The sequence below is a fragment of the Narcine bancroftii genome, chromosome 1, assembly GCF_036971445.1.
Source record: "Narcine bancroftii isolate sNarBan1 chromosome 1, sNarBan1.hap1, whole genome shotgun sequence".
NCBI classification, from domain to species: domain Eukaryota; kingdom Metazoa; phylum Chordata; class Chondrichthyes; order Torpediniformes; family Narcinidae; genus Narcine; species Narcine bancroftii.
The window spans coordinates 415,877,383-415,891,798 of record NC_091469.1 but is presented as its reverse complement, the minus strand read 5'-3'; the positions used below and the strand labels follow the sequence as shown (position 1 = coordinate 415,891,798).

Here is a 14,416-nt window from a genome sequence, read left to right as displayed (position 1 = left end):
TAGGCAGAAGACTGGAAATTATCGGCCAATCAGCTTGACGTCTGTGGTTGGAAAAATGCTTAAATCGTCATTAAAGATGAAATAGTGAAACTTTTGGAATGTAAGGGTTCAATCAGGCAGACACAGCATGGTTTTAGAAAGGGAAGATCTCGTTTGACAAACTTGTTAGGATTCTTTGAGGATATAATGGATGCGGTGGATAGAGGGGAACAGGTTGATGTTGTATATTTGGATTTCCAGAAAGCGTTTGATAAGGTGCTGCACAAGAGACTTCTCAGTAAGTTACAGGAAAGTGGAGTCCAGGGAAGTCTATTGGCCTGGATTGAAAATTGGGTGTCTGACAGGAAGCAGAGAGTCAGGATAAATGGGAGTTTTTCAGGTTGGCAGAGAGTGGTAAGTGGGGTGCCACAGGGGTCAGTGTTAGGCCCACAACTGTTCATTTACATTGATGACTTGGAGGAGGGGACAAAATGTGGTGTGGCCAATTTTGCGGATGACACCAAATTAAATGGAAGAGCAAATTGTAATGAGGATGTGGAGAGTCTGCAGAGGGATATAGTTAAGCTGGATGAGTGGGCAAAGGTCTGGCAGATGGAGTACAATGTTAGTAAGTGTGAGGTTATCCACTTTGGCAAGAAAAATAAAAGAGCTGAATATTATTTAAAGGGTGAAAAACTACAGCATGCTGTTGTGCAGAGGGACTTGGGAGTGCTTGTGCATGAATCGCAAAAAGTTAGGTTGCAGGTGCAGCAGGTTATTAAGAAGGCAAATGGAATGTTGGCCTTCATCGCTAGAGGAATTGAATTCAGGAGTAAGGAGGTAATGTTGCAACTGTATAAGGTACTGGTGAGACCACACCTGGAGTACTGTGTCCAGTTCTGATCTCCATATTTGAGGAAGGATATACTGGCTTTGAAGATGGTCCAGAGGAGGTTTACTAGGTTGATCCCTGGGACGAAGGGGTTGACTTATGATGAAAGATTAAATCATCTAGGATTGTATTCGCTCGAGTTCAGAAGAATGAGAGGAGATCTTATAGAAACATATAGGATTATGAAGGGTATGGATAGGATAGATGTAGGAAGGTTTTTTGAGCTGGCTGGGGAAACTAAAACGAGAGGACACAGTCTCAAGATTTGGGGGAGTAGATTTAGGACAGAGATGAGGAAAAATAGTTTTTCCCAGAGAGTAGTGAATGTTTGGAATTCTCTAACCAGGGAAGTGGTTGAGGCTGCCTCATTAAACATATTTAAAATTCGGTTAGATAAATTTTTACATGATAGAGGAATTAGGGGATATGGGGAGAAGGCAGGTAGGTGGAGTTAGGTCATAAATTAGATCAGCCATGATCATATTGAATGGCGGAGCAGGCTCGATGGGCCATTTTTAGCCTACTCCTGTTTCTACTTCCTATGTTCCTATGTAACCTTCTACACTATCCACAACCCTTTTAACCTTCCTTTCCTCTTCAAACTTACTGAGTCATTCCTCTACATCTTTGTCCAGGTCATTTATAAAAATCACAAAGAGCAGGGGTCCCAGAACAGATCCCTAACCTCCAGGCAGAATTCTTTCCATCCACTCCTACTTTGCTTTCTACAGGCAAGCCAGTTCTGAATCCACACAGCCAAGGTTCCATGGATCCCAAGCCTCATGACTTTCTGAACAAATCTCTCATGGGGGACCGTTATCAAATATCTTACTACAATACATATATACCACATGTATTACCCTACCTTCATCAATTTCCTTTTTTACCTCCTCAAAAAACTCAATTAAGCTCGAGAGGCATGACCTTCCCTTCACAAAGCTACTGACTATTCCTGTGAAGACTGTACCTCTCTAAATGCTCAGAAGAATCCTTAAGAATCCTCTCCAATAGTTTGCCCACCACTGATGTAAGACTCACTGGTCTATCATTCCCAGGATTCTTCCATTAATGTTTTTTAAACAAGGGGATCACATTTGCCATTCTCCAATCCTCTGGCACCTTCTCTATGGCCAAGGAGGGTCCAAAAATCATTGCCAGAGCCCAGGAAATCTCTTCCCTCCCTTCCCATAGTAAACTGGTGAATATCTCATCCGGTCCCGGAGACCTTTCAATCCTAATGATTTTAAGATGATTCAGCACTTCCTCTTTATTAATCTCAACATGGACTAGGACATAAGCTTGTTCTAATCTGACCTCACCTTGACTAAGATCCTCTTCTCTGATGAATACTGAAACAAAGTATTCATTTAGGACCTCCCCAACCTCCTCTGCCTGCAGGCACATGTTGCCTCCTTTATCCTTAAGCACCCCTACCTTCAGTCTCCTTAATTATCCTTTTGATCTTCATGTACGTATTGAACACCTTATGGATTTCTTCAATCTGACTTGCCAAGGGCTTCTCATGCCTGCTTCTAGCTCTTCTAGGTCCTTTCTTAAGTTTCTTCCTGGCTACCATAAATTCTCATGAGCCCTTCCTGTTTTTTGCTTTCTCAATCTAATGTATGCTTTCTTCTTCCTCTTAACCAGCTGCCTCACTTGTTTTGTCTACCATCTTTTCATCGCACTGGAACAAACCTATCCAGAATCGCACACAAGTGGTCCCTAAACATCCTCCACATTATTTCTGTGCTTTCTCCCGAGAACATCTGTTTCCCATTTACTCTCACTTGTTCTTGCCTCATCCCTTTGTAATTACCCCTTCCCCAATTAAACACTTTACCATTTTGTCTGCTTTCAGCATTATCCATAGCTATGCTAAAGCTCAGGAGTTGTGGTTGCTTTCACTGAAATGTTTCCCCACTGAGAGGTCTGTCACGTCACCAGGTTCATTATCAAGATCTAGATTCTGTACGGCCTCTCCTCTAGTCGGCTGGTCCACTTACTATGTTAGGAATCCTTGCACACATGTGACAAATTCTGCCCCATCTATCCCTCTTGCAGTAAGGAGGTGCTGGTCAGTATTTGGGAAGTAGAAGACTTCCATAACAAAAACCTTGTTATTTCTGCTCCATTCCAAAATCTGCCCACTAATTTGTGCGTCAGTGTTCTGAAGACTAGTTGGGGACCTATAGACGACTGCCAATACAGTAATTGCTCCTTTCCTATTTCTGACTTCCACCCACACCAACTCAGTATTCCTCTACAGTATCCTCCCTTTCTGCAGCTGTGACCAGTAATGCTACTTCTTCCCCCCCCCCCACCATTTTACCACCTATGCTATCCCTTTTAAAACATCTGAACACAGGACAATCCAGTCCTTGCATCATCAGTCCTTGTAATGGCCACAACATCATAACTCTATGTACTGATCCATCTTTATGTTCATCTTTTTTTATTCCTAATACTCCTTGCATTGAAATAGACACACTTCAAACCCTCCAAATGACTACATTTATGACTCCTCCCCTGCCTGTCCTTCCTCAAAATCCCACAACACATAACATCATCCTTTCCACCATCTGCCCTATTCTCTGCACTCACATTTTTGTTCCCATCCCCCTGTTAAATTAGTTTAAACTCTTCCCAACAACTCGAGCAAACCTACCCACCAGGATATCGGTCCCTCTCCATTTCAGGTGCAGCACAAATATAGAGGGAATGGTGGTTTGATCTAAATTAAAAACTGAAAGTGCTGAGAATACTCAGGTCAGGTTGCAGCACAAAGGGGTTGTATTTAAGGCTGCAGACTTTGATATAAGTGGCAAGGAAGTAATTGGAATAGAAAAAAATCTATATTTGTAAAGATAGTTGTTGAAGCCTGGCTTTGTCGGTGGGAAATCTTGTCTATTTGTTTCTGTTTTCATTTTGGAAAAAGCAGCAGAATATATTGAGATTCATGAACTTCACAAAAACCTTTGACAAGTTCTCACATGGAGGGTAATTGAAAAGGATAGAGCTTGTATCATGCAAGGCAAGTTGGCAAATTAGATCCAAAATTGGTTCGGTAATTGGAGGCACACTGGAAGACAAAAAAATTGGAACAGGAGCAGGTCACTAGGTGCTTTGAGTCTGCCTTGCCATTCAATATTATTATGGCTATGCCATTTTCTCATAATCCTTAATCCAGCTCCTTCATAATAAAGAACAATGTGCTGTTTGCCTTCTTGTTCTTCGTTACATTTGCTTGCCAGCTTCCTGTAATTTACATATTAAAATACCTAAATCCCTTGAACTTGATTCATTTGCAGATGGCAGAAATGTGATTGGAAGCCTATAGCTAGTCGTAAGCCATAATGATTGGTGCTGGAATCCTTACTGTTTGTTATATGTATTAATGATTGGGAATTAATGTAGGAGTTATGATGAGTTAGTTTGCAGACGACATAAATATTAGTGATGGTTTTGTTTCCAAGTAGATGATTTTGGGTTGCTAAGCAATATTGGTCAGCTGGTAAATTAAGGACAAGGTTAAGCATTTCAGAGGTTTAATAAGGGTAAGACCTGTACCATGAATAATAGGGTCCTAAAGGGGAGGAATAAAGGGACTTTGATATAAAGTCCATAAATCCCAAAAGATAACTGCACAGGTAGATAAGCTGGCTAAAAAAAAAAAGCATATAGGACATTGGGTTTCATTAGCATTGGCGTAGTGTGCAAGATATGGTTAGACCACACTTGAAATATTGTGCTCTGTTCTAGTCACCCAGCTGTTGGAAAGATATGAAGGTGGAAAGGATGCAGAGAAGATTCACAAGAATGTTACTGGGATGAGGGCTTGAATTGTAGGGAGAGCCTGGGACATTTCTGTCTGGAGAATAAGAAGGTGAAGGGAATCTGAGTTTTATTTGAAAAAACATGAGGGGCATAAATAAGATGAATAGTCATCATCATTTTCCCAGAGGAAAGAAGTCTAAAACTAAACAGCATAGATTTAAAGTGAGAGGAGTAGGATTTAAAAGGAAGTGAGGGACACTTTTTTCTTACAAAGTGTCATGGATACATGGAATGAACTGTGGCAGCGGTTACAAGGGAAAATTGGTGGGTTGGGGTTGGGTGTTGGGTTTTTCCCCCTTTGTCTTTTGTCAGTGAGGTGGGCTCTGCGGTCTTCTTCAAAGGAGGTTGCTGCCCGCCGAACTGTGAGGCGCCAAGATGCACGGTTTGAGGCGATATCAGCCCACTGGCGGTGGTCAATGTGGCAGGCACCAAGAGATTTCTTTAAGCAGTCCTTGTATCTTTTCTCTGGTGCACCTCCGTCTTGGTGGCCAGTGGAGAGCTCGCCATAGAACACGATCTTGGGAAGACATGGTCCTCCGTTCTGGAGACGTGACCCACCCAGCGCAGTTGGGTCTTCAGCAGCATGAATTCGATGCTTGCGGACTCTGCCAGCTCGTAAGTACAATAATAACGTTGGAAAGGCATTTGGACGTACATGGATAGGAAAGGTTCAGAGGGATGTAGGCCATATGCAGATAAATGGGACCAATTTACAGTTTGTTTCTCTGCCTTAAGATTCTATCTAAGGCCCTTTGCTTTTAGACAACTTTCTTCATTATATATGACTACTAATTTTCGTTTTATCAGCAGACACAGATCACCTAATTTTCATACACATACAAACAAGAAAGGTTCCACCACTAATCCCTGGCATACCTCTGGTTGCAGACTTCCAGCAAGAAAAGCAGCTCTCCACTACTGCCCTGTCTCCTTCTGCCAAGCCAATTTTGAATTCATTTCGCCAACACACCTTGTATTCCATGTGCTTTAACCTTCTGAACCAGCCTACTGAGTGAGACCTTGTTAAATCCCTTGCTGAAGTTAATGTAATCCACATCTATCGCCCAACCTGATCAATTTTCTTTGTTACATCTGCAAATAAAACAGTCAAATTTGTGAGATAGGATTTCCTCTTCACAAGACCATGCACCTTCTAATTAGTCTTTGCTTTTCCAAGTGATCATAAATACTGTTCCTTAATTCTTTTGTTTTCCAAATAATTTCCCAACTGCTGTGCTACACTTTCTGGCACACTCCTTCTCCCCTTTTCATTTTCTATCCACCAATCATTTGGTATGTGTCCTAATACCAATCATTTGGTATGTGTCATAAATACTGTTCCTTAATTCTTTTGTTTTCCAAATAATTTCCCAACTGCTGTGCTACACTTTCTGGCATACTCCTTCTCCCCTTTTCATTTTCTATCCACCAATCATTTGGTATGTGTCCTAATACTAACAAAGGTGTAATAATCTCCCTTATAGCTTCAGCAGTCTCTTCCCTTGCTTTCCATAGCATCCTGGGATAGGTCCTGTCCAACACTGAAGGTTTATTCACCCAGATTATGCGCTAATACCTTGATGCAGAATATCCATCCCCCATACCTTTTTTCATGGTTAATACTAATTTCTTTTAGTTATTTGTTTAGCACCTGACATATCCTCTGGCTCCCCACATAGATATTTCTGTCCCCCACACTTTCCCTTTCTGTCTTATTGTTTGCAATATACATATCGGAACAAAGTTGGATTGTTTGCTCTGGAGCACAGGAGGCTGAAGGGAGACCTAGTAGAGATGTATAAAATCATGGGAGGTATTGATGGGATGGGCAGTCAGAATTTTTTCCCAGACAAAAGTGTCACACAGTAGAGGACATATGTTTAAGGTGAGGGGATCCAAATTTAAGGGAGATACACAGGGCAAATATTCTACCTTGAATATGCTCCCAGGAGTAGTGGTGGAAGTAGATACAGTAGTTGCATTTAAGAGGTTTCTAAATAGACAGATGGATATGAAGGGATATCTATCAGGTGCAAGCAGCAGAGTTTTCATTTGGACATCATGTTTGGCACAGACACATGAGCTGAGGGACCTGTTCTTGTACTGTTCTATGACTCTTGTAAAACTGAATGAATTATTGTCTCTGTTTCTCAAAGGGTTGGTCCATGTAAGGGGGGGTGGGGTGGGGGCTGTGGGCTGTCGCAGTTGTGTACTTACCTTTGTCGAGTGGGTGCTGACTGCCACCATGATGTAAGTGATGCAACACGCGGGGGTAATAGTGTACATGCATGGATGTGTTAAGCGTCAGTACAGGGTGATGAATCTCAGATGCAGGAGGAGGAGAGTGAGAGGGTCAGGATCACCCATGTGGCAGTGAGCCAATGAGAAAGTTAGAGGAGCTTAGCTGGGTGGTGTTTGGGGAGTTGAAAAGTGCAATGTTGTGTCCAGTGAATAATAAAAAGAAAGTCGACTTCATGGTATGCTGAAAGAAACTAGTGAGTGTATTCTTTATTTGTTTGTAAGCTATGGTAAATCAGTGCCGTTACACATGGACATTTCCTTGACTTGCCCAAACTCTTTCCCTAATCCAAGGTTGAGTGCAGCCAGTCCTTCCCCAGTAGAACTCTCTGTACGTTGTATATAATTAAAAAAACTATCAAAGCTCCTTATACTCTGGCAATCTCACAAAATAATGGGAAAATTAAAATCCCTCACCACCACAACAACCCTATGGCTTTTACACCAAGCTGTACATGTTCTTCTAATTTTGACTGATTATTGGGAGACTTGTACTAGTAATCCCAAAAAGGTGATATCCTCTTTCTTATTTCTAAGTTGTATCCATATAGCTCATTTACTGAGCCCTGCAGGATATCCTTCCTGACTACTGCCATAGAGCACTCCCTGGATACCAGTGCAACATCCCCTTCTCTTGTGTAACTGCTCTTTCAGGTATGAAACTTCTGTATACCAAAACTGTTAGTTGCCAGTCCTTGCCTTTTCTCAACCATGTTTATGTGGTTGCAACAATATCATAATTCCATGTGCTGATGAATAAGAACAAGAGAAAGAGAGAGGGGAAACAATTGGAGTCAAGATTTAGAACATTGCAATTGCTGAAAATCTGAAATACGAGTATGTGGGAAAAGCTCAATAGGTAAGGCATCATCTGTGGAAATGCAAAATCAGATGTGACTCCTTGATGACAGCTTTAGAACTAGTTATTTCTTCTGATTAAGATGGAGTGCCTGGTTATCTGAAATTGTTACAGGAAAAATCTGGCTGGGTCTAGAAGGATTGCAGGTAGAAATATGGTACTGAAATGGTTGTGGTTAAGAATCCCTGCTTGTTCAGTCTGCCTTTGTGTGTAATATGTGTGTAATATGTTCCAATTCTACTATTTTTATTCTACTGTTTTATTGATGGCAGGAGTAACATCCTGCTTTCAATTAAGAATTTAAACGTTTGCCACCAATTTCCACCCTGCTGTCATTTTCATGTAGGCACCCCCTCCTCCTTTTTGAGTTTTCTGTATCTACCTTGGGATGGATTAGTGACATTTATTGTAAGGCCATAGAATGTAGCAGCAATTTTGACTGCAGCTGTCACATTTAGCATGTTGTGTGTGGTGCCAGTTCTCAGCATCTTGCTTGCCTCTGTTTTGTTACTCCATATGAAGTCTCTGAGGTATATCAACCCTGAAGAAGTTTTTCTCCACTCTTTTTCATCTTATGCTCCACCCTTTTAATCTGTTTTTTTGTCCTATTTATTCCCAGGCATGAAGGGTTTTCAGGATGAATTTTTTTTTAAATATTTTACTTTAAAAAAAATTATACATAGCAACATTTTAAATATATATATTAAACCTTTTCTCACAAATCAACAAACAAAAACAAAACAGTCCCTCCCTCCTCCCTTCCAGACATACAGATCCATGAGAGTACAGTTGGGTAAACTAAGTTTTTTTTAGTTATAATAGTTACTTTTAAACTCTATGTGGTCCAGGTATTGCTGCTAGACCTTTACAAAAGTGCCATATTTATTCTGATTTTTTCCATGGGCATAAAGGTGGTCATGTCAGCAGTCCGTCATCATAATTTGGGGCATAAATATTCAGAAATCTCCATGCTTCTCCATAAATTTTACCGTGTGCCATTACATACCTTCCAGTTTGATCAATCAACAAGCTGCTGACCCCTCAGTTTGGGTATGTGGCAATAAGAATCAGAGTTGACAGGGTTGTGGGAGAGAGGATGTTTAAAAGGCTACAGGAAATAAGAATGACATTGATGAGTTTCCTCTGCTGGGAGTTAGCATTGACTTGATGGGTCAAATGGCACCCTTTAGTGTCATTGTAATGTGCACTAGAGCAAATGTACTTTGAATAGCCACCCCTCTTGCCTTTGAACCAAAGGAAGATGATATTATTTGTCCCAAACATCCTCTTTTTAATTTATCATGTTCCAATTTGGTAAGATGTGTTTCCTTCAAAAATATCATATCCACTTTTAATTTTTTTTATTATGCCAAGTCCTTTTTCCTCTTCATTGACTCGTTTATCCCATTAATATTAAAACTAATAAGCTTTAATGTTTTATCCATACCAGTTTTCATACAAATATTGCATAACAATAATATCATCCCAATTTTTTAAATGCTGTCGTAACATTTCCTATTAAAAGACATTTCCAACACATACATTTCCTCTTTAAGAAACACATACACATCCCTATCTCTGATGGTGATGTTGACAATAATATTCAGAAGCCCACAATAAAAGCCCTTGGGTTCTTCTTCTTCAGAAGAAATCCTCCCTTTGGCGCCATATTTTAAAATCGCTCCTCTCCCAGCACCATCTTTCCCTCCCAAGTCAGAGTTTCCATCTTGCTGCTTTCCTTACCCACCTTTGTCTTTTCAGAGTGATCCATATAAAGCAATGTTTTTTTTCTTTTAACAGTGAAAACAAGATGGCTCAGTATATTAGTATAAATAAGAAGATGCATCTTTCAGTTAGTCCAGTTTTGAAATGGTCTTTTCAGTCCTTTCAGTTGATGACTTTAATCTTTTCATAACTTTCTTAGAAATTCTTTCACTTCTTAATTCTTGAAAATTCGTCAATTACCTTCTGAGACATCCACACTCAGCATTGCTGGATAAATCATTGAATATTTAAAGTTTTTAGATCGCAGTTGTCTCTTTACCTTGTCAAATTCCTTTGTTTGACCAAGGCAGGGCTGAAATCCTGGAAAAACATTACTTTTGCATTGTTCACCACTAATGGGCCATTATTATTTTTTGAATATTCATATGCTGCTCCCAAGATCGCATCTCTTTCCTGGTAACTTAAAAGTCTTACCAGGACTGGTAGTGGTTGATGTTCGCCGATTCTTCTGGGTCCGAGGGTCCGATGAGCCCTTTCACCTTGCAGCTTTGCATTTAACTTATTTTGTCCCAGCATTTGTGGAATCCATGTTTCAAAGAAACTCACCGCATTTTTTCTCTATTCCTTCTCTCATTCCAATGATTCTTACATTGTTATCTCTGCTAAGATTTTCCATATGGTCGATCTTGTCTATCAGTCCTTTCTTTTCTGTGTCCCGTATTTTTGTTTTTTCTTCCAGTGCCTGTCTTTTGTTTTTTTTCCAACTCCGCCTCTTAATGAGTCATTTATTCATTCAAGTCTTCCATAACTTTTTAATTTCCATGACCTTCTTTGATATATCTTTCATTGCTGATTCCATACTCATAAAATGACTGCATAAGGGTTCCATTGTGTTCAAGGATGGTGGCTACATCTTAGGCCGACTCCCCAGCTCTGCTGATTTCAGCCGGTGCCAAGCCCCCTGCTGAGTCACTCCTCATCAGGCTTTCACTCGATGTTCTTGGCTGAGCTGTTACTTCTGTTTTTGGTTGCCATGGTCATTTAGTACTTGTTTTATCCATTTTTGATGATAAAATTCTGGGGTTTTTTTTAGCTTTTAAACCATCTTTTTCATACTTTTTGTGGAGAACTCTTTCAAAACACCTGCTCAGTTTATTAGCTTGGCCATGCCCCTTCAACATGAACTGTTGACTGTCAATGGATGCTGTCTGACCTGCTAAGTTCCTCTAGCAGTATGTGTGTTGCGCCATTTCATCCTTTCAATTTTTCTGCCTTCATTACATCTGTTCTGATGACAACACCATCCATACCAATGCTTTTTCAGTTTACTATGATTACATAGAGCTCTCAACTATGTCGGCTCCATTTCCTGCATTTTTGATTTAATTTCTCTGCAGCTCCCAGAACAAGAATGCTTTTCTTGATCTCACTTTTCCCAATGCCACAGATAACTTGCAAAAAGCACGGTTAGTGTAGCGCAACGCGTTTACAGTGCCAGCAATAGGGGCTGTGGCTTGATTCCCGTGGTTTTTGCAAGGGATTTGTATGTTCTCCCCATGTCTGCTTGGGTTTTCCCTGGGGCTATGGTTTCCTCCCATCCTCTAAAACGTACTGGGTCAATTGGGTGTGTGATTGGGCAGCACTGGCTCGTGGGCCAAAAAGGCCTGTTAACATGCTGAATCTCCAAATTTGAAAATACAAATTAAAAAATGTAAAATTTCCATAACATTCAATGTAATTTCACCAGCAGATATGCCTTGCCCTCTTTTCCAAAGTCCTGTTTCTTCCACGATTCCTGGGTTCTCTTTTCCTCTCAACTGCACCCTGTCCCCTTACAATTGTTATCTTTCTGAGTAACTATCGGAAAAGTAACACTACATCTTTTTCCTCTTCCTTTTCCACCATCCAGTGACAGAAACATTTCCTGCAAATGAGGCAACAATTCACTTGTACCTTTTCCCTCACATTTGTTCCTAATTCCTCAATGTGTGGAATTGGTTAATTGCATGGGTTTCCTCAAGAATTCATGTTACATTCCATTTCTCAACAATGGTTGGTTGGTAAATTGCCTCTGTAAATTATCCCTCGAGTACATGGTAGAATAATTGGGGAAAGTAGATGGGCATATGAGGGAGAATAGGTTATAAATTGGAAAATAGGATTGATGAGAATGCTTTGACAGCTGAATTACCCCTAAACAACATTTGGTGTTCACAATGTGGTTTACTCTGCATTGGGAAAATATTAAATGTAGATTAGATGACATATTTGCAGAACATTTCCATTTAGATTTCAAGGTGACCCCGAACTTCCAGTTGCTTATCACTTCCATCTTTTTGTCATTTTAATTTGTCTTTAGTCTTTTGCACTGTTCAAATGAAATCCCATCTGACCTCCAAGAATAGTATCTCATTTTCCTTCAATTATTATTACAGATAGGTACTTGGTCAGCATAGACAAGATGGGTTGAAGGGCCTGTTTCTGTGTTGTAGGTCTCTGAATGTTATTGTCTTTTGAACTCGGCACATTTTTGTAATTGGTCTTTCCAGTTTGTACTAGTAAGGCCTTTGAAATTGCCATGTAAAATGGAGTTAACCAGGCAATTAGTTCGGTTGACAACCCAGGTCCAAGGCTATTTGAAAGGGTCCAACCAGATCACCCTGGTCAAAAACCAAACGGGTTTCAGACCTACCTAAGAGGTGATCAGAGAACCCAGTAAAACTTACCTGGGCATCCTCTTCTGACAATTTGAAAGGGGAAATGGCGGACCCGGTTACTCTGGTGATGTCAGTGCTTGCGAGTGTGCGTCACAGGGAAATGCTTGGCTTGCTCAAGACAGGATGCTGTCGTGGTGCTTTTGTGAATGGGGTGGGCGGGAGGGGGGGGGTTGCTGGAGCAACGACTTGTTTTCTTTCCTATTGTCTTGCTGATATTTTCTGCTCATGATTTTTTTTCTTCCTTGCATACTCTCGTATGTATATGATATGCAGCGATAGCTCAATGTGGGAGCAATGGCTGTCTTCCTTACCCATAATCCCCCAATGCTGCTGAAATCTCTCTGGTGCAGCAGCAGTACGTCTCTGGGATGGGTGGGGGGGAGGGCGGGGGACTGATGGCCAGGACAGCGGGACGACTGATGGCCGGAAGCGGGGAGGCAACTGACAGGGGTTGGGGAGGGTGTTTACAAAAACTTTAAACAGAAACGGATTCCTGTTGGGCTGCCTGTGGCTGCATGATGGATCACTCACCACGTCATTACAGGGGCGGAAACCCCTTTAAATCACCAGGTTGGAATTTTAACAGGTAGGTTAGGCTGCAATTTGAAAGGTGCATGGTGCTCACATGATCCAGTAATCTCTCCTGGGCCCCAGGAGGGCTATCCGGGTGCTGCAATTTGAAAGTGCCTCATGGCCATTTCTAGTCAAACTTCATGAAATTCTATCATCAACACTTTTTCCCTCTCCCCAGATATCTTTGATTTGCTGTGTATTTGCATAATTACTTTTTGTTTTGGAATTACAGCAACTGTAGTGTTCTGTGTTCTGTCAGTTCCGGCAGGTTTTTCCTTCCCTCTGTTCACTTTAATCTCCTGGTAAGACTTCCTTAGATAGATCTTCTGCAATTAACAAGCTTGCACAAATTTGTCATAGCACTCATAACTAGTATCTGCATTTTCTCCTTCATTCTCCATTCTCAGCAACTTGAACTATGCCTGATTTCCAATTTGGTTTTGGTGCAAGATGATCAATCCAATGTGTTAACCATGTCATTTTCACCTCAGATTCTACCTAACCCTTGGGAAATTTCCAGTATCTTGTTTAGTTTGATATTTCCATCAACTGTTTTTGCTTCTCCATTTGGTTTAATCTCATTCAATAATTGCATTCAAAAGTTGATTTTCTGTTTTGCCCTTTGAGTTTGCTTTCTCATCAACTATATTGACATCAACCCCCATTTCTGATCTTGTGCTGTATGTAATGGTCAAGGACTTGTTTTCTTTCCTATTGTCTTGCTGATATTTTCTGTTCATGATTTTTTTTCTTCCTTGCATACTCTCGTATGTATATTCTAGATATGGTACTGGACAACATGATTGCATCTGAAAAGCTGGATGAGTCCATGAGAGACAAAGTACGGGAAGCACTTCTGAGAAAACACCATCATCAGAGTGAGAAGAAACTGAGCAATCGCATCCCCATTGTTCGCTCCTTTGCAGATATAGGCAAGAAACATTCTGATCCTCACTTGCTTGAACGAAATGGTGAGATGTTTTGTAGTGTCCAATTTATTTATAACACTCCAAAATAACTGTACCAGAAAAACAATGGTATTCACAACTTTATGCAGAATGGTTAATGCTTGGTTTGCTATGTGTGACAGCATGCTCCCTATATTTTTATATTTTAAAAACTGGCATGCAAATAAATAATTCACTTTGTAATAGTGAATTTGCAGCAGAGGATTTTAAAAAAATATTTACTTCCATTCCCCTGAAGTGGCTGTGCTAACGGTGCATTTGAATATATGTTTAATAATGAACCACTTTTTTTTAATCAACTGATCCAAAATAAACAAATTGCATTTCTAATTTTGAAGATATGCTTTCAGATGTTGGGAGTCTAATGATTTACTTCTAGCACATGGCTATCAATTTTTGTTTGGAGTTGCTACAAAATACAGCAAGTCTGTGGCTACATTGTAAAAGTTGTCCATTACATCAATTCATAACTGAAATAAGTTGTCATAAAATTCTGAATGGCCAGAGACTGGATTTCTTATGGCAAACGTTGTCATGACTAACATAGCCTAATAAGTCAAATAGTAACTGC

At 40.4% G+C, this 14,416-nt stretch overlaps 1 protein-coding gene across 8 annotated transcripts in view; it reads left to right on the top strand.

Annotated features, from left to right (window-relative positions):
* Positions 1-14,416, top strand: part of LOC138751570 (sodium bicarbonate cotransporter 3-like) — a 277,417-nt gene that overhangs the window by 127,425 nt on the left and 135,576 nt on the right. For 6 of the 8 annotated variants that reach the window (XM_069914014.1, XM_069914011.1, XM_069914017.1 and 3 more), the window contains one exon: positions 13,660-13,809. In XM_069914014.1, the coding sequence (XP_069770115.1) occupies positions 13,660-13,809 (150 nt within the window). Of the gene's footprint in view, positions 1-13,659; positions 13,849-14,416 lie in introns of all 8 variants that reach the window. The other 2 variants (XM_069914018.1, XM_069914015.1) reach the window with 1 other exon arrangement.